Source organism: Gobius niger (assembly GCF_951799975.1).
Source record: "Gobius niger genome assembly, chromosome: 1".
Taxonomy (NCBI): Eukaryota; Metazoa; Chordata; class Actinopteri; order Gobiiformes; family Gobiidae; genus Gobius; species Gobius niger.
In genome coordinates, this window is record NC_136852.1 from 47,458,582 (window position 1) to 47,478,861 (window position 20,280).

Genomic DNA, 20,280 nt, shown 5'->3' on the forward strand with positions numbered 1-20,280 from the left:
GGGAGGTGAGAGAGTTCAGCTTCCTGGTATCCTGATGTTGGCAGCTGTTATTCAGTCAGGTGGACCTAGAGAGTATACAGGTTGCTCGTGATTGTGAAGGCTTTGTGGGAGAAACGGGTGGAGCAAATATCCTGAATGAAGGGTAGTGGGGCACAGACGATCTTCTCAGTTGCTCTCACTGAAAGCTCTTACGGCAGGATGCAGTGCTGGCACAATACCACACAGAGAAGCAGCAGGCTTTCTCTTGTCCCTCTGTAGACAGTGCTCATGACTCCACTGGCAGTCTCTACCCAGCCTGGTCTACTCTTTTAGGCGAGTTCCCCCACTGCCCAGGCCTGGACCAATCCAGGCTCATCTGGGGCCGAGCTGAACAGTGATATACTAACGTGACGTAAACAGACGGCCCTCACTAAAACAGGAAGGTCATACGATATTTAATATTTCACAATATCAGTTATAACAGTTACCACTGTTAACAAAGGTGATTTTGATGATAGCATTTAGCCGCTGTTAGCAGAACTGTAGCTGGTGTTAGCACAACATAAGCACACAGGTTACCTTCATAGCTCGTCTTTTAGCTGCTTTCCTTTAGTTTTTGCCTTGGCACCTCGGAATTATTCCATAGACCCCACATATGACATTATTTGTCCACATTGTGCTCATTGCCGTTCTGTTTTTCCATCAGTCATGTGTATTCTAGCGTGTGCGTCTGTGGGGGCACCACCTACAACCACTACGGTCCTTTAGCAATGGAAATGCTCCACATGCGAAACCATCCCAAGTCATGTATTGATGTTATAAAAAGTAGGGTTCTTCAAAATCATCACCTTGGAAACTAACTAATAATAAATGTTTTTAAAAAAGTTTTAGAATATGTACATTGAGCTGATTATATTGTATATTATATACTCCAACAGACATAACACTCTAATGGTCCGTACATTAACAGTACATTAACAAAAACCGCAGTAACTTCTAGATTAGCGTACGCTCGTGGCAATAACTGAACCGTCTGCGTGTGACTCTTATCTCCACAGTATTAAAGCACATCTACAGCTCTCAGGAAGCGCCTTATCAATATCACCACACAAGTTTGCACAGTGAAGTTTGGGCTGTGTTTCAAGTGTGCCCCATTATAGCTGCTGCAAGGTGACACAGTGCTGTTGAACCAAGCAGACCACCCCTCTCCCCCTTCCCTCTCCCTCTACCACCAGCCCACACTACCCCCCCCCCCCCTTCTCCCTCTCCACGCCTCTTTGTTTGAGACTCCCATCAGCCTCCCAGCGGGGGGGCGTGGTCCGAAAGAGGAGGAAATTGCCGCGAATTTGCCGGTAATTGAAAACACCTATATCCCCCAGTGCGAAGGGCTGCCTACCTGTTCTCACAACCTGACGAAAACCTCTGCACTCCCGCTTCCTCGCCTCTATCCCGATGCTCCGCTAATGGCACCCCTTCCGCCGTCCCGTCCTCTGTCTCCCACTGGACCCAATTGATGCGAGCGATTGAGGGCCTATTTGCTGTCTAGAGGCGCGCTTGACCCGCCGCTGGTTGGTCGGCTCGCCCCACCCCGTCCCGGCAATTGCAGGTATTGATGCCCTGCTATTCCCTGGCCTCGGCCCGGGGGGTGGAGTGGTTTTGGGGAAAATTGGGGACCCCCCTCAGGTGTGTGATGGCTTTTATCGATTCACACCACACTCTCTGCTTTTGACGGGGCTGAATCTGCAGTTGGGGCCCCATTGTTAAGTATTATCATTATTGTGATGTGATGTTTTATCCCTGGCCGCCGATGGCTCTTCCAACATTTCAACTTCTTTCAAATTGTGCTTATGCAAAAAGTGCCCATTTGATTCACTGTCGTATTGTTTTAACAATCAAATACATTTATCTCGTGCATAATGCCAAGTGTATGTAAACTCGCCCACAAAGTAGGAACGGGCGACGCCTGTGTGTTTGGATTCGATTTGATACAAAGTTTTACTATAAGGCCAGAATTGTAAAATCCATCCAATACTGACGTTTTTTTTTTTTAATTAAAATTAAAATGGGGCAATAACCAAGGCCTGTCTATCACATGCTCGTTGATGAGTAGTCTTAAAATTAATTCCTATCACCAAAACTCTAATCTAACATTGGTTTTTCGCAATTTGTATGTCATTTTCTTTTGAGAATTGTAATTGAAATTGTATCTGAGAGTCTTATGCTGCCTCTTGGCCAGGACTCCCTTGACAAAAGGAGGTTTTTAATCTCAATGGGACTGTCCTGGTAAAATAGAGATCAAAAAGAAGAAAGAAGCAAGAAGAAATACGTACCGTACATACATAGCAATAACGTACTATATATAATCAGTTAATTCAATACATTTGTTATAAAGAAATATTGAAAGCAATTAAAATACTGATATCCAGAGTAACTTTTGATCATGTATTGATCAATATTTTGTGATCAATCCTTTCGCCATTGGCACAAAGTTTGGAGGATACATAATATGGCTGTATTTTACTTCATGTAGAAACTTGGTTTAAAATAGACTGGGCTGACCCGACTCTAACCTGGAAACAACGTTTTAGAACAATGGTTGGTTTCTTTTCCCACAAAGCTATTGTGCATTTGTCAAAGGAAACTTCAACCCGTCCCTTTACCACTTAAAATAAGTCTTTATCTAATAAAAAAAGAAAAAAGATTCAATAATCAAGAGCTTCTTTGTACAATTTAAAGCTGAATGTAGAACCCACACACGTCCCACACTCCGGGAATCAAACCTGCAACCTTGAAACTCCAAACAATGAGCTGTTGCAGCCACAGGAGGTTGAGTAGCATGACGATTATAGAGACAGACCACAGATTTAATCACGATCCAATCAATATTCAATTAATTACCCGGCACTAAATGCAACTGTCCCAAATTAGATCTCACTTCAAACTGTACCCTGGATTATACCTCGTTATAATCAAAGTATTCCTTGTACAGTCAATATGTCTACACTTAATTCTGTTTTTGAGGTGAATTTCTCTCATGTGAGAACAAAAAAAGTTTGATCTTATTTTATAAACTTTGTTCCCAAAAATGTTGTGCTGGGGTAAATCTGATTTCCCTTTTTGCATTTTTGCTTCACTGGAACTTACTTGAAAAATGACCTACAAAACTAACTAATACAAAGCTAACCAACGTCTAAATAGAATTGTTTTGCACTCTGTGGGGTCTACAAGGTCATCTTCCACAGTCTAATTCCTGTCTTTGTCACAGAGATGTTTTTGCCAATGTGTTTCCGCTGCAGCAGAACGTGTGAGAAGGCTTCCTCCAGCAGACAGGAAGCTCGTGGGCCTGTGCAGGTTGCCACACGACCATCTGACAGGCCCGATACGCGCCTCTATCAACTCTGCGGCTTCCTCTGCGCACTTCACCGGGGCTGAAAGCAGTGCAGAAAAAGCACTGTTGCTTTACAATCAAAGTGACACACAAGTGACAAGAAGGCGTGAAACAGAAATGCGCAAAGAAAAGAGTTTTGTTACTTAAAAAACAAACAAAAAACTAGGCAATAAATTATTTGATATTGCCGCCAAACATTTTTAGTAAGTAAGTCACAAAAATGATGCAACAATGAGATTTGGGTGGAGTTCACGCTGGAAAAATCAGTAGCGAAGATTATATTTCAATACAAAAGAAAAGAAAGTGACTTGAGTTCCCATTGTGATCTTTACTATTTTATCCAAAATGTTTGCAGAATGTGTTCAACAAGTTCAAAACAAGCTTATGCAAAAATGCAGAAAGGGGAGGCACCGGTTGGCGATCCCTGTGGTAAAGAAAAAACTTTTACTAATACTACTACAGTCTCAGCTGCACTATTACTACTAGAATCACAGCCACTACCACTAACATCACAGCAAAAACAACTACTACTCCAAAAAACATGTACTATAGGTCAGGTTGAGTGAGTGTCTATGCATAGTGTCTCGGCCACAATAATTACTCTATTGACTTATTGTACAGTAAATGACAGAAAAACAATACATTTACGCTCAATATTTAGCGTAAGTACATTTATTTACATTTTTCCTTATTTTTTTTATCCTATTTTTTGTTAAAGCGGCACTAAGTAACTTGTTTACCTACATAAATCCTTTCCTTAGTCCCTCTGGGGATAATACAAGCGTTAATGGGATGATTGGGGGGTCTTTCATCTCCCCCTGGTGTCTCTGGCCAGAAAACCACACATGCAACTTCCTGCCTCCGGGTCGGAGGTGCAACACACACTAATGGAATCACGAAGAAGCTAACAGGCTAACGTTTATAACTCATGTGTTATAAAGGATGTTACTACGCACTTTTAGAACAAGGGATTACGGAGATTTCCATTTTTCAAAGTTAGTTCCAGTGACATCAAGTGTTCCTCAATAATATAGTTTTTCATTATTTTCCTGCCTCAATATCAGTCTTGTTTTCCGATACCAGTTTTTTCCATCCATATCGATACTTGGGTTCAGAGTAGTCGCCGATACCGAGCACCAGTGCGATGACACAGCAAGTGAGTACAAATAATAATGACCCTGCAAAAATATACCAAAATCTATAGCACATGGATGGCTCATTCTGCATATTTAACAGGTGTGCACTGTGATATGCTGCTTGATTCTATGTAGGAGAAAAAAAAAAAACACAAATGTGATCATTAGAGGTTTTATTGTCTGCATAGACCAAAAAACACAATTTGGTATCGGATAGGTTTGGGTTCAAGTACTCACCAAAAATACCTGGAAAATCTGTCGGCATTGGAACAACCATGCTCAATATATTGAACTTCGAATGTTGTTGTCGTGACATGCCTATCGAAGGCGTAGTTACACCAAATAAACAAATACATAAAATAAATAAGTTGGATTTGTATGGTAGTTTCTTTTACAACTCTTTGACTCCTAAAACGATATTAATAAGCCAACCCTGTAGCACTAGCCTACTATCCTGAACCTCTCTGACCACCACCAAATCACTCAGTCACACACCATATTTATACATAAGTGTTTTGCCTGAGGTCACAATTTCAGCACTCACATTTCACAGAGATAAGTAGCAAAAAAAGAATGGGACCGGTACATAAACATATTAGAATTAGCCCTTAAAATGTGTCCATATTCCCATGTCAATCACTATCGATACTGACCTTTTACTATTTCCTTGAGTGTGATTTACATTCATTATTGAAACAAGGGACGAGGCATATTAATGGACATTTGCGATGTAACTTGTTACAGCAAAGATGCTTGTTTCCATCTGTAAGTGGTAGCGGCTCGTTCTGCACTCCTCTGATATGCCTTTCTGTTGCCCGATATGTAAATAAACCAGATATACCGGTCTGATTGAGGCTGTACTTTCCCCTTATCTGTCATATGAATTAACCTAAATACACTATCAGCCACTCAGCACTTGGGTTCCTTCCTGTTCTTATCGGCGCTCTGAATAATGGCCATATTATGTGTTGATTTTGCATTTATGTGATAAACTAAAGTTAAAGATGGTTATCACGTTCATATTCCAATTGTGACCTTCTGTTTGGCTGCGCTCACGTAGACACATGTTGCAGAATGTATACAAAAGAGCAGTGGGAAACACAATTTATGGGAACATGTGCGATACAAAGGAGCATGGCAGAGTGCTGAGACTTGGGCTAGCATTCCTCCATTCAATGTGAAGGTTGTAGGGTCACAAAAGGACCATATCCTTGAAGCATGTTCCTTATACCGTAGAATAACCGCGCGTTCTTATCAACATTCTCAAGTTCACTCTAAGTTACTGAAGGTGAGCGTGATGACAGTGTAGTAGTTAGGGTCAGAGCTTTTGCTTCCTGAAAGCTACAAAAGAACCACTGATATAAAACATGCTGATGACGAGCTGAACAAGAACAGTAGAAGTCCGCCAATTCAGAGCACTGTAAGCAAGAGTCAAATCATGGATTAGGAGAAATGCCATCAGCACAGAGAGCAATACCACAGATGGATCAGAAAAGCCATTGAGATCCGAAAACACGCTCCCAAGACTGCAAACCGGGATGAAAGGGCATACCAGCTTTCCCACAGCCCAGATACAGTTCTGAAGTCGGACTGCAAAACATGTCTTTTTGTTTGCTTTTCGGTGTTTCGGGGGGCAATAAACAGTGTAACACCAGTCCAACAACTCAACAACAACAACAACTCCTGGAAAAGGTTTTGCCCGCGTCTCTTCGGCATACATTGTACTTTTAAATCAGAAAATAAGCTGGATATAAGCAAATTCAGATGATATAATTAACCTTGGACATACCCGCACTGACGGGTGGCGCTATGTGAAATCTCCAGCTTCATACCATACGCAGTAAGTGGTCTGGACAGGGGCTGGACAGACTTCCATGGTGATGTTATGTACAGCAGTGGTCCCTCCCCAAGCTTTTACTCCTACAGACCGTACCAGACTGGAATATTTTCCATAACTATGGGTGGCGGTGAGTTTTGGTTACGTTTCTGCAGCGTGGAGTTTACGCCGCTCTTTAAGACTAAAGCTAGAGCGGAACCATCAATACATTCTCTCTCTCGGGACATGGACAGTGTTTAACTCACAGTGGAAGAAATACTTTGTAGTTGGTCCTGCAACTAGGGCTGGGTGCCGTTACATTTTTTCGACAACTGGATACCTACCTTAAATGATTGTATTTTCTCCAGTTTTCCCAGATCTAAAATATTCTCGACTGGAGCTTACAGACTTTAGGCCGCAGTGTAACGCCACATTTGAAGGCTAAGACTTACAAAATTCATCTAAGCTTCTTCCTCATTATGATTGTCACATTTTCGTCCTTTGTGTTGCTTTTCTAGACAAGTTTTGGTCACATTTTTGTGATTTGATCAGTTACATTACACTAAAAAAAACAAAAACTTGGCAAAAACATGACAAAAATGTGGAAAAAAAAGCGTCAAAAAAGCAATGACAAAAACCACTGAACATGATAAGAAAAACAAGGACGATGCTCAGTTTTGTAGGTCTTAGCATTCAAATGATGATGATGCATCCAAATGGTCTCCCATCCAAGTACCGACCAGGCCCCTTCCTGCTTAGCTTCCGAGGTCTGATGGGATCGGGCAGAGCAAAGGCGGTATGGCGGAGGCTCTACACTGGCCTAAAGGCTGTAAGCTCCAGTTGAGAAGCTTTAAGATTTGGGTAAAACTGGAGAAAATGTGCTCGGTTCAAGTGGGGGGTAAAGAGCATAGTTGGTTACCTGAATGATTTTTTTTACCCCATGACTTTTTATAAAACCTATACTAAAATATTTGTCATCTACAACAGAAACAGACTATTTCTTTTAAATGTATTTAATTTATTTGAGGAAGCAGCAAGCACTTGTAGTTAGCGCTGCTTGTACAGTACACCACACCTCTGCTGACCCCCTTTTCTTCTAAGTCCCGCCCTCAGGCTTACGGCAAAAGCACCGGCGCACCGTTGTTTGTTCGCAAGATACCAACTTCGTCTTGAGCAAAGCTGTTGATGCGCCAGGCGGAAGATTGGGGCCCTTAGGTGTCAAAAAAAGTGGCTTCCTACCTATGAGTCGCACCGATGAGTCATCAAGCAATCAAATTGGACTCATCAGGCCTATGTTGAAAAGTAGAAACACATCAATCAATGCATTTCATCTGCCTTCCTCCTTCTCCATTTACAAGCCGCCCACTCCCAGTCATTCCTATAGTGGCTGTGTGCCCGTGAATGCGGTGGGGGTGTCTTTTTCTTCCCTTTTTCTGGATGGTTAGCGATATCTTCCCTCCCTTGAAACGCACTCCGATGTATGTCACACCAGATGGCCAGTCAACAGAGGGCCTCTATAATGCGCTTGCACTTGATCATGCCTCCTCTGTGCCATAAATCAGGGCGCTATTAACAACCAGCATAAACGGCGAGCGCGCGCCTTGTCGACGGGCCCCCATGTGACGCGTAAAGCTACGTATATCATAAAGGCAACACTTAGGGGCACAACGTGGGTTTAGCCGAGCGTGCCCGAGTGCTAATCCGTGCCAAATCTCCCGGGTTTTATGCGCAATTTAGATACATTTCCGTGAATCTAATTACAGGGGCTCCTCACGTTTGCATTTACATATATATTTAGTTTAGAGAGACGGGAGATGAGCGATGGCTGTATGGGGAGAGCTAATTGACGCACATCAACAACACGTTTCCATTTCAAATTCACTGAAAACATGCGGCTTTATGTTTGAATGCAGATTTTATGGCTAAACAGGCTGCCATAAAGTAAAAGTCATACCTCATGTCAGTGATTGAGGCGATTCTGCCAGCGCCATACGACAGACAACAAAAAAGGGCTGCAAGATGAATCGCAGTTGAATCGAAATTGCATTAAGCCCGGCCATAATTAACGTGGTTACAAAGAACGGAACAGGATGCAATTATCTCGTGCAATATCATCAGCAAAACGCAAAATAACCTGCCTCCGTGAGGTCTTATTTTAGTATAAAAAACTGTGAGTCCTGCGGTTTCGGCCTCGGGAAGCATGTTCGTGTGATTCTTGCATTTGAAAAAGTTCATATTTCAGCCTACTCTCAGATGTCAAAGTATCAATATACTTTTGATACAGTGATTCAGCGACAACTTTTTCAGAATCAGCTAATGGAACAGATTCCTAGAAGCAAAACAAACACAATGTCTTCATCTCAATAAAAATGATAAGGTTCTTTTGTATTTTCAATTCAAAGTAATGTGTCAATGTCCTGCCCAATTCTTTCATTTCTGCTGCTCCAGTGGCATAAAATAGACATCATTTTCAACATCTACTCAAGTTACTTTAATAATATACCAAACATTTGCTGATACAGTCAAGAAAAAAGGAAAGGTTGTGATTGCAAAAGGCTGTATCCGAAACGGTATTGTTGGAATGTGAAAGAGGTGGTATCTCGAGACAATGTTGTAAAACCTTGCGACACAGCGGTAAATCGATTCCTACTGAATGGTCTTGAAATACTGAAATGAGTTAACGAGAGATACTTTGTAGGATCCAGTTTTGGACAGGTCTCTGCTCGATGGTGCGCCCTTTTCAGGCCACCAGTGATTCAACCTTCACCCAACCACAACAAACACTTTGAACAATCCACACTGAGAGAGAACTATACCGTAATGTATTTATTGCAGCCAGATTAATAGCAGAGTTCAACAGGCGGACATAAGATCACATGCTGTCAAATATCGGACCACTCCATAATAGCAATCAGCAACGAGAAAAATGACAATGTGGAAAAGAGAGTGAACCACCATCTCTTTCAACCTAGTCTTTCTCTTGAACTTCTACAGCACATGTCAAAATAAAAGGTTAGATGACATTTTCTATCTATTTAGTTTATTTTCACAACCAGTGATTTAGACTAAGTTACTTTTATTATCTTACATGTAGAATTAAAATGGTCAAATCTCTTCTTCACTGTTTTTATTCACTTACACATCTTCAAGAACGCATTAAGACTTGACAAACTATACAATTGTTGAAGTACACACCAGTAAAGCAGCTACACAATAATAATAACTTATATAATACAAAATGAGAGGAGCCTGTGACTTTAGTTGTGGAACACCGCCCTCGTGTGGGGAGAAGGTGTCAATAAACCGGACTGGGTTCATGTTCAGGCTACTGTACTATACAATAAAGAACCCCATGTTTTAGCATCTTCCCCGGACTTGTTGGTGCAGTTTTACTTCGACACCTGTTAAGTCAGATGCCCCAAAGCCTTTTTTTGCTTCTGTCGGTGCTTGTCTAAACGCTCTCCTTAGCAATATTTGCCAGAGGTGAGAAGTATACTTACATTTGTGGAGTTACTTCTTTTTTTTAACTTTTGTAACAGATTTGAGGTCCCCAAGACATGTGATAAACAATAATGAGTCAGTCTGTGTGTGTGTCTTTAGTTACTGTTACTGTACAACTTTACACTACTGTACCAATTATTATAAGAGTCTTTTTTTTAAATGTTTAGATTTGAAAACATCTTATCAAACAGAAAACGGAAAAAACGGACAACAAAAACTGCAAATGAATGTGTTTTAGATCATCATTTTGGTGTTTTCGATGATACACATTGTTGAGCAATAGAATAATTTTCCACAAAATTTTGATTTAATGCCAGTTTGAATCCAATTTAGCAAATATAGACTTTTGTTGTGTCAAAAAGAGACTAAAACAAGGCTTTTGCTCATTTTAGGGCAAAAAAAAAGTCAAAAAGTCTTTCAAATCAAAGACTATGGTGGCTTCTTACAATATGGATATTGCGCTAATATAGCGATAATAATCTGGCAGCTGGACGAAAAAAATAACAAAAATCCAGCAAAAAAAATGACAAAAGAGCAGCAAAAAAGTAATAAAAAAGTGACAAAAACACAAAAGGGAAATAAAAAGTGACGACAATGGCAAAGTGAAGAGAATGGATTTGGTTTGGGCGGGTGGTAAGAGGTTAAATGTGAATTTAACGTTAAGTTGGCTAAATTGAAGAATCTTAAGTTGGCTAAATTGAAGAATCTTTGGAAAAATAATTCATCCATTTTCCTGCTTGATTGTCTGATTGCAAAAAACAAAAAAACTTAAACACAAGTCAAACAATGTATCAAATCTATCACTTTTTGCCTAAAATATCGTGCTCAGGGTTTACACAGGTAGCAGAAAGTCCCATTTAAGGCTTGTTAATGCAATTTTAATGCCCAGATACTATATTTTGAATGCCACAAACCAAAAACATCAGTGCGTGTTCCATTTCTAAAGATTTGTGCACCAAACAGAGAAATGAGGGGAAATGTTCTCAATGTTGTTCATTTCAGCCGAAATTGACGCTGAATGTGTTTTAGACCCGAATTTTTGTATTTTTGACAAACCTATACACGAAAAATAGTTGAGCAATGGCTTTATTTCACGAGACGTTTATATTTAATGCTAGTTTTAATCCGATTTAATGACCTTTTGGCACAGTGCTTACGGTAACCTTGGCACTTAAGCGATGACACTGATTTTGAACCCGACCTCTGACTATTTCCCTGTGGCTGAAACACAAACCTGCTCATGTGCCCCCCCCCCCCCCCCCCCACCCCCTTTTTTTTTTTTTTAGCAGCGCTGCTTGTGTTGACCTGTCACACTCCGCACACGCAGCCTACGATTGTGAAGCAGGAGACTATTTTCAGAAGCTGGTCACTGGACACGGTGACCCAGCCTGACAGTCGGGAGGCTCGGACCTCAGAGCCACTTCTCCAGCGGGGCGGCTTCGTGCGGGAAATTAACGGTGAGTTTGTTTCCCTGACCTGGCTATTGCTGGCCCGAGTCTGTGGTTTTGATCGGCTCGTGTTTCACGCACCGCCGAGCTGCGGTAAAGGGCAGTCAGGTGGTACGGTTACGTCTGTCTCGAAAACATTCATCATACTGTATCAACAAAAAGACGAAAACAAAAAGTTCAGGGATCAGGGAGGAGACTGGTTTCTTTATTTATAGCTAAGAGCAATGACTTCTGTGCACTTTTAAGAACAGAAAGTTTCTTTGTTTCTTATTTTAGGGAAGTTTATTATACAATACTGTTGTAAATCCCCCAAACAAATCTGATCACTCACTCAACAATCATTCAAATCTTTGTTAAGGTATGTTTTTATGCCAGTGGTTCTCAAACTGATGGTGCTTGGGTTTTTTTAAGATAAGATAAGATAAACCTTTATTAATCTCACAAAGGAGAAATTCACTTGTTACAGTTTAAGTGGTACTTGCTGTAATTAGAGTTGATTTACTTTACACTACAGTAATGCATTTCACAGAAGCCCTCATCTGGTTTATATGAGACATAATCTTGTCCAATGATTTGAGCTTGGCCAACTCGTACTTGGAATACCAAATATTTTATGATCCAGTCCAATCCAATCCACCTTATATAGCACAGTTTATAAACAAAGTGTTTGTGCTGTACATTAAAAATATACAGACAACAATAAAAATACATATACTGCAAAGAAAATGTAAGAATAGATCTGGATATTTGATGTTTAACCTCTTAACACCCCGGCACATTTCCTCCAGTCTCCTCATTTGAAAGCTAAGACCTGCAAAACTGATCTAAACAGATCTTTTTCCTTGTGTTGTTGTCACTTATTTGTGGCTCTTTGTTGCATTTTCCGCCTCGTTTTTGACGCTCTTTTGTTGCTCTTTTGTTGCTTTTTGTCACGTTTTTGTTGCTTTTTGCTCGCTTTTGTTGTTATGGTTATGTTGTTATGTCAGTTTTTGTTGTGCTCTCATCTTAATTTTGTCACTTTTTTGTTGCTCCTTTGTGGCTTTGTAGCTGCTTTTTCATCTTTATTTTGTCGCTATTTTATATTTTTGACGCTTTTTTTTAGGAAGCTTTTATTTGGGTACTGCCAAACTGGGGAAAACATGGTCAGTTTAGGCAGGAGGTAAGAGGTTTTTTCAATGATGTTACCCCATGACCTGACAAGGCCCATTATCCATCTGTATCCATGCAATCACACCAGCAGACAATGTCGTGGTGAAATCTTAAAGGTGCAACTTTTTATGTAAAAAAAGAAAAGTTGATATCCGTGCGTATTTGACCTTTCAGTGACCTAGTGGCTGCTTGGGTGGTGAGCTTAGCGCCTTTACATACCATCCCGATGGCCCCTAAGACGCTCTATGATCTGTTATTTTAGGATTTCTGGTAGGTTTTCTGTGCTGATTGAACCATCTCCATGGTTACGCATACATTTCACTCCGAAAACCTACCAGAAATCCTAAAAAAACTGGAACGAAAGGCACTAATCTAACCACCCATACTGGGCCACTAAAAGGTCAAATATGATATTGTCTTGCTTTGAGTTTGAATCCCAGTTATTTTATGATGATATGTGACCCCGTGACTTGACAATGTCCATAACCCATCTATAACCATGCGCTCACATCACAAACAACCCAGCAATAGCACAGGTACCCACAGCAGGGGAAACTTTAAAGGAACAGGCCACCGTTTGGTCTTTGTGTGTGTGTTCAGTCCAGCAAAAGTTGTCAGCATTTAGCCTCTCCCAGCATATTCCTATAGCTCCAAACTGGGGTGAAGTGCTCCTGTGAAAACTGTGGCCCATTCCTTTAACACCACTACTGATGATGATGTTTCTTTGTCGTGTATTTACAGATAAATCACAATGACAGAGTTGCCACAGACCTGGAGACGGTGAGGTGCGGAGAGTCATGTGTCAGTCGAAGTTTACAGATCCCACAGCGGGCATGAGCAGTCCGGATCCTCTGGTGAGAGAGAAATCAATCTTACAATGAATCCTGTCAGCAATAAAATAAATATAACTGTTTTGCAACCAAATGTAGATAGATAGATAGATAGATAGATAGATAGATAGATAGATAGATAGATAGATAGATAGATAGATAGATAGATAGATAGATAGATAGATAGATAGATAGATAGATAGATAGATAGATAGATAGATAGATAGTTAGTTAGTTAGTTAGTTAGTATCAGCACAAATACAAGGTCAATATACAAATACAAGACATTTCACAAAGACAAGACAGTATGTTATGTTGCTTTTACTGAGTCCCTTTCAAACAAGTTGACATCTTACCCCCCCCCTGAACCGACCACATTTTCTCCAGTTTGGCTTCACCCAAATCGTAAAGATTACAGGCCAGTTTAACGCCTCATTTGAAAGCTTCAAAATTGATCTAAACGGATCTTTTTCCTCACGTTGCTGCTGTGTTGCCCTTCACTTTTTTCAATCCTCACATTTTTGTCACTTTTTTCTCACTCTCGTGATGCTTTTTAGTCACTTTTTTGTTTTGCTTTCATCACATTTTTGTTGTTCTTTTTTCATCACTTCACCGTTGGGTTATTGTCACTTTTTTATTGCGTTTTCTGTTGTTTTTTTGTTGCTTTTGTCACATTTTTGACGCCTTTTCATCGCTTTTTTTTGTCACAATACTGTTGCGTTTTGCTTTTTTTTGTTGTGTCTTCATCACATTTTTCTTGCTTTTCTGTTGCATTTTTCTCCTCATCTTCGTCTTGTTTTTAGCGCTTTGATTCTTTTTGTCAGATTTGGGTAAAGCCAAACTGGATCACCTGTGGTCGGGTTCAGGTGAGGGTTAGAGGGTTAGTTTTAGAGCGAATATTATCCACCGTACTTGACTTAACTCCAGGTGAGAGAGGCCTACCTGATGGCACACGACTACATCGACTACGTTACCTCCGGAGGGGCACACGGCACCATGGGATCTGCCCCCACGGTGTGCACGGCGGCACTGCGACACGCCGGGGACGAGCTTCTGGTGCGGTTCCCCATCTTCTTCAGGCGATGGCCCAGGGTGTTCAAAGACGTGAAGGAGGAGACGGCCATCCCCACGCTGATGAGCATCCTGGACCAGCACTTCTGTGCCCCCGTCCCGGGGGGCAGGCAGAGGGACTTGGCGTGGAGCGCGGTGCTGTCGGTGTATGTTTTGGCAGGGCAGATGGCGCTGCACTGCCAGGAGAGCGGGCTGGACGCCGTCCTGTCAGAGCTGAAGGAGAGCACAGGGGCCTACGTGGAGCGGGTCATCTGCCCACAGATACGGGAGAAAGGAGGATGGGTGAGAAGAACACAGGGTCATATTCAGCACGGCTCACACACATTCTTTTACTCATTGTGATTGTGAATACATTTTTTGGAGAGAAAACATCACTTAATCAGTTCCTATCGATCAGTGTTGTAAGCAGTTTGATGCTGCCTTCATGTGCTCTCGTAATTATGGTAAATACCACTTACCGAGTGGAAAATTGCACATGAACGCCACCTCAGCTTGTATTTTCCACTGGGAAACTGGGAGAAAACTTTGATGCCCCGGTTCCCGAGATGAGAACCCTTTTAACACAACAGCGATAATACAATTGTGTCTTTTAGCCATGGATCTATATATTAAACGCTTTTAGCTGACTTTAATGAAACCGACACTATGCGTTTAGTTATTTAGCAACTCAACTTTACTATCATCTCTTTTTCCACACTTGTTTGTTGTTTACTAAATCTTTGGAACCACTGGAAACGCTCATCTTTCCCAGAGCACATGAAGGCAGCATTATATATTCATGGTAATTTAGGAAGCACAAATTATAACTCGTCCTAACGATTTATTCTGCAGCTAATTTGTAGTCTATGAAGGATATGACAATGTGGGGGGTCACCATAATCTTATATTAATACAGCATTAGGCTACAAGGGAAAAAAAGTAAAAGATTACAGACCACAAAGGAACATTTACCAGTCAATTCTCTTCTGGGAAAATACAGGTAGAGCCATGAAATTGATCTCATTTACCAATTTGATGAGTTGTTTGTGAATAGGCTATTTTCAACAGACTGATCCTGATCTGTTACGCATGTGATCAGATTGTACTTTCGCCATAATATTATCAAAGGACTTTTAACTCATGTGGATTTGAATTAGATAAAACCAACATATCAATGGAAAGGCACAAGAAGTGATTTTGGATTTGCTGTGATTTGACACGCAACATTTACCCACCGGTCCAAACCAAATTTGACATGAAGTTCTCGTCTCTTGTCCCGTTGCAGAGTGGTTTCGTGTCTCGTTTTGGGAAGAAGCCGGGGCTGGAGAGCAGACTGAAGGCGGTGTGCTGCTGGACTCTGTTAGCATTAGCAGTTAGCATCATCACATACTGCCTTTGGAAACGAGGAACACTGACATCTAGTGGACATGAGCTGTAACCTCGCATACGTAAACCCAACAGTTTATGTACCGTTTTTAGCTTTACTATTGAATTTTTGTTGCATTTTAGATTTTGTACAGTAGGGTTTACTTTACAATAAACTTGTGAAAACTCTTAATGACTATATTCAATCTTTAACCTCCTTGTCAACTCCCAGTGTGAATATCTTACTCAAAACAAATGATCAGTTTTAATTTATCTTCAATAATTTCACCATTTAAACTACTGATCTAGTTTTTACTAAGCTAGCAACGCTCCTTTCCAGCATGAAGTACAAGACAGGATTCAAAAATATATGCAGAAGAATTTATTAACAGCATTGGACAGACAACATTGAAAACTGGAAACTTGAAAGCTTGGAACGTCACATTAACTGTAAATTTGAACTCTGTAACTGAACATTACTTTTAGAGACTGTCAAATTTGAACATTTGGCCAACTTCAGTGTGGAAATAACAGTAAAAGTGAGAATCATTTAAGCCAGCTCTTCCTCTCCCTCTTCCTCAAACTCGCCCTCCTCTTCGGCGGTGGCGTCCTGGTACTGCTGGTACTCAGACACCAGGTCGTTCATGTTGCTCTCTGCCTCAGTGAACTCCATCTCATCCATGCCCTCGCCCGTGTACCAATGGAGGAAAGCCTTACGCCTGAACATAGCGGTGAACTGCTCGGAGATGCGCTTGAACAGCTCCTGGATGGCCGTGCTGTTGCCGATGAAGGTGGCGGCCATCTTGAGACCGCGGGGAGGAATGTCGCACACGGCGGTCTTCACGTTGTTGGGGATCCATTCGACGAAGTAGCTGCTGTTCTTGTTCTGCACGTTCAGCATCTGCTCGTCGACCTCCTTCATGGACATGCGGCCTCTGAAGATGGCAGCAACGGTGAGGTAGCGGCCGTGGCGGGGATCACAGGCGGCCATCATGTTTTTGGCGTCGAACATTTGTTGCGTGAGCTCTGGCACAGTGAGGGACCTGTACTGCTGGCTGCCTCTGCTGGTGAGGGGGGCGAAGCCGGGCATGAAGAAGTGCAGACGAGGGAAGGGGACCATGTTGACAGCCAGCTTGCGGAGGTCAGCATTGAGCTGCCCGGGGAACCTGAGGCAGGTGGTGACACCGCTCATGGTGGCGGAAACCAGGTGGTTGAGGTCACCGTAGGAGGGTGTTGTGAGCTTGAGTGTGCGGAAGCAGATGTCATAGAGTGCCTCGTTGTCAATGCAGTATGTCTCGTCAGTGTTCTCTACAAGCTGGTGGACTGATAGTGTGGCGTTGTAGGGCTCTACGACTGTGTCCGAGACTTTGGGGGAAGGCACCACGCTGAAGGTGTTCATGATGCGGTCGGGGTACTCTTCACGGATTTTGCTGATGAGCAGGGTGCCCATGCCGGAGCCGGTGCCTCCTCCCAGGGAGTGTGTGAGCTGGAAGCCCTGCAGACAGTCACAGCTTTCCGCCTCTTTCCTCACTACGTCCAGGACAGAGTCAACCAGCTCTGCGCCCTCCGTGTAGTGGCCCTTCGCCCAGTTGTTTCCTGCTCCGCTCTGACCTGGAATGCAACAAATCGAATTACAGACTGCACTGAGCCACATTGGACAATTCAATTTACAGAGCTGCGTGTTCACTTACCGAATACAAAATTGTCAGGCCTGAAGACCTGGCCGAAGGGACCAGACCTCACAGAGTCCATGGTCCCTGGCTCCAGATCAACCAGCACAGCGCGGGGCACGTACTTGCCACCTGCAGAAAGCAGTGCGATTAAAAACATGCACATGAAGCTAAACAGCAGGACTCACGATATGACACGAGGCAAAGAAAAGAATAAAAATTTCATGACTCATTAAATTATAAATTGAGTTACAACTTACCAGTGGCTTCATTATAGTAGACATTGATCCTGTCCAGCTGCAGGTCACTTTCGCCATGGTATGTTCCAGTTGGGTCAATGCCGTGCTCGTCACTGATCACCTCCCAGAACTACAAAAAGACAAAAAAGGGGGTTATGAAAACATGCTTTCAGAGTGGATTATGTGACTGTTTTTTTGAAAGGCTTTCCCGCGTTCGTGCTTTGGGCGGGGACGGCGCCCTGGCCTGTGATTGGCTGCGACACTGAGTCGAGAAATTTGAACGCTCCCCACTACGTCACAGACCGCCAAAACCGCCCACTGCAGCACTAGCCGGCGCGGGTCCCACTGCAGCCAACGCGACCGAGCACGAGCAGGCCTCAGTCAGCCTGGATGCGCAAAAAACCGTGAAAAAACTAACCACATTGTCTTTCTACGTCTACAAAAAACACCGGAGACAATGCAGCTTACGTGACTACTTAACACATTTTAAAATGTTTTATCATTTAAACCGTATAATTTCAGAGGGAAATTCGATGGCTTATACAGAATACCACAACAGTAAAAATATAGAATTTCGACAGCCGTTGATGATGCAACACAACGGTAACTGAAGTAACGGTTTCCAGCGCAGCCGTTTTCCCGTTATTTTTCTTTTTAGAGAAAATATCATATTTACACTTATATTAATATGATTTGACGAAAGTATAGTTATATATGTTAGTATACAAGGCGTACAATAATACATAAAAGGAATTATAGCGTAATATTAACTGAAAAGACTAAATGAGATTCCAGGGTGTGGTTTCTTTGAGGCCGGACAAAGCACCGGCTTGCCGAGCAAAAAACTTGCCAATTTTAGGTAAAGTAACGACGTAAAGCTCTAAAATCATAAACGTGGTCTTAACTAACCTTGGCGCCGATCTGGTTTCCGCACTGGCCGGCCTGAAGATGGACAATTTCCCTCATTTTGTCTGGAGGTAGGAAAAAACCGTACAAGAGGAGACTTTGGCTTTCAATGAACTGCGTGCCGGAGGGCTGAGCGTTCGTATTTATATCTCAGATGAACCCGCCCTCAGCGATGCATCTCGCCTTCCTATTGGATAATGTTCGGAACCTCTTTAGACAGACACATAGACTGACCAATCAAATGGAAGATATCTCGACTACCATTGGTTCAAATCAAACGCCAATCACTCTCATCTGAAACGTGTGACTGCCGTAATCTGCGTACGTTAACCTAGATTTTCATGATGGCGGGGAAGGAGGAATTCGACTCACTTCGATTCGCATTTCTTAATCAAACCCTACGTTTTGATACTGTAGGTTACGTAGACTTATTGGACGGGGGGAATGTTGTCTTTTTGTGTGCTTAAAAACGGCGTTCATGCCACATTGTAGCTTTGAATGGGTCCACGTGGCGCGGCAGTGTCTGGTTTAGCAGATGTTCGAGCATTGGCAGCGGTACATTCATACATACCAGTGCAGTACCAGTGCATTGCGGGGAAATGGCTGCAGCTGCACCGACTCTTTTCAGTCATGTGCCTCAGAGGCAGAGCTGTGTACAGAAAAGTACAGCAGCTAATGACGCAGATTAGTTCCTCCTTTCTCTACTAAGCATTATTATGAGGCACAGGCTTAAACATCAGCTGACAAAGCTGTTTCCCTTCCATTTGCAAAAAAAAATAAAAATTCTTGAGTTTTCACTTTGATAAATTGTCACCATGTTGCACCCAAAAACCTTACTGTGATGAAGCAAATTATGAATGCATTTCTCTTGTGCACATACATGTTAATCTCTATTTGAAACTCGGGGATCATGACGTACTAAAACATGCATCTTTGACAAAGTATGAGTTGGTGTGCATTTAATCTATTCTATTGTCTCTTCAAATGGAGCGCGCTACCTGACTGCTTATTGCTCTCATCTATTGTGATTCACATAAAACAAAGCCTTACAATAAGACTATAGCTTATTGTGTATTTTGTATGATACTGTCAAGGCTAGGTATCTTATATTATCTCAGAATATGTACTGATTTCTTCAATTTATTATTATGTTTTGTGTTTTCAGGACTGACCAGGATTGAAAACATCAGCCGGTTGTCTCCATTACGATTAGCCTTACCCACTTCACTGGAGGTTTGTGCATTTGTACAAGCTGGCTTTTTATCCCGTCTTTTCAATGGCATGCGCATGCCCGGCATTTTTTTGCAGATTAGAGCTGACTGAGGCGCTGTGAAAATGTCTATACCCACAACAGTAACCCATTGAGTCAGTAAACAAAGCAGTGAAAATTGTAAATTTATTCTGAATTGATGAAGGCTCCCCTAAACTTGGCCCCGAACACTGTTGCACTTATCATATCGTTAGAGATGTAGGTCATACTCCTCCTACTCTCTGTGCACTGGGTAATATGACACACAAAAGGCTCTGTTGAGAAGCAGGGCTGTCACAAAGCGGATGTGTCATCTTCCTAAAATGACCAGCTCCTGAACTAGAACCCATCCCAGAGGAGGCATTCAACATTTGAGTTATCTTGATTAAACTTAACACTGATACATTCCAGGGAGTGAAAATTAGTTTGGAAATAGGGTCACCACATATCCATGTTTAGGCCTTCACTATTAGTAGAAGCAGCTATTCCATCAGGTATAATTACGGCGTGTGACTGAGTGGCTTCTTGCACGACTGTCTCACAGTAAGAAGGTC

General features: G+C 42.1%; 2 protein-coding genes across 2 annotated transcripts; one reads left to right on the plus strand and one right to left on the minus strand.

Moving 5' to 3' along the window:
* The first annotated feature begins 11,195 nt into the window (after positions 1-11,195).
* On the plus strand, positions 11,196-15,748 carry bcl2l16 (BCL2 like 16). The gene is made up of 4 exons (XM_079569586.1): positions 11,196-11,277; positions 13,159-13,271; positions 14,175-14,600; positions 15,583-15,748. The coding sequence occupies exons 2-4, from the start codon at positions 13,215-13,217 to the stop codon at positions 15,733-15,735; spliced, it is 636 nt and encodes a 211-aa protein (XP_079425712.1). The 5' UTR covers positions 11,196-11,277; positions 13,159-13,214; the 3' UTR covers positions 15,736-15,748.
* Positions 15,749-16,029: 281 nt separating this feature from the next.
* On the minus strand, positions 16,030-18,592 carry tubb2b (tubulin, beta 2b). Its single transcript, XM_079554839.1, has 4 exons — positions 18,481-18,592; positions 17,593-17,701; positions 17,354-17,464; positions 16,030-17,273 (listed from the first exon to the last, which is right to left on the minus strand). The coding sequence occupies exons 1-4, from the start codon at positions 18,535-18,537 to the stop codon at positions 16,213-16,215; spliced, it is 1,338 nt and encodes a 445-aa protein (XP_079410965.1). The 5' UTR covers positions 18,538-18,592; the 3' UTR covers positions 16,030-16,212.
* Positions 18,593-20,280: the final 1,688 nt, after the last annotated feature.

What these genes read in the sequence shown, in the direction of transcription:
- bcl2l16 (XM_079569586.1), top strand. Translation starts at nt 13,215, where the DNA reads ATGTGTCAGTCGAAGTTTACAGATCCCACAGCGGGCATGAGCAGTCCG. An exon ending in TGAGCAGTCCGGATCCTCTG is followed by an intron (nt 13,272 to 14,174) that starts GTGAGAGAGAAA and finishes ACTTAACTCCAG; the next exon opens with GTGAGAGAGGCCTACCTGAT. An exon ending in TACGGGAGAAAGGAGGATGG is followed by an intron (nt 14,601 to 15,582) that starts GTGAGAAGAACA and finishes GTCCCGTTGCAG; the next exon opens with AGTGGTTTCGTGTCTCGTTT.
- tubb2b (XM_079554839.1), bottom strand. Translation starts at nt 18,537, where the DNA reads ATGAGGGAAATTGTCCATCTTCAGGCCGGCCAGTGCGGAAACCAGATC. An exon ending in GAAACCAGATCGGCGCCAAG is followed by an intron (nt 17,702 to 18,480) that starts GTTAGTTAAGAC and finishes GTCTTTTTGTAG; the next exon opens with TTCTGGGAGGTGATCAGTGA. An exon ending in CTACTATAATGAAGCCACTG is followed by an intron (nt 17,465 to 17,592) that starts GTAAGTTGTAAC and finishes TGCTTTCTGCAG; the next exon opens with GTGGCAAGTACGTGCCCCGC.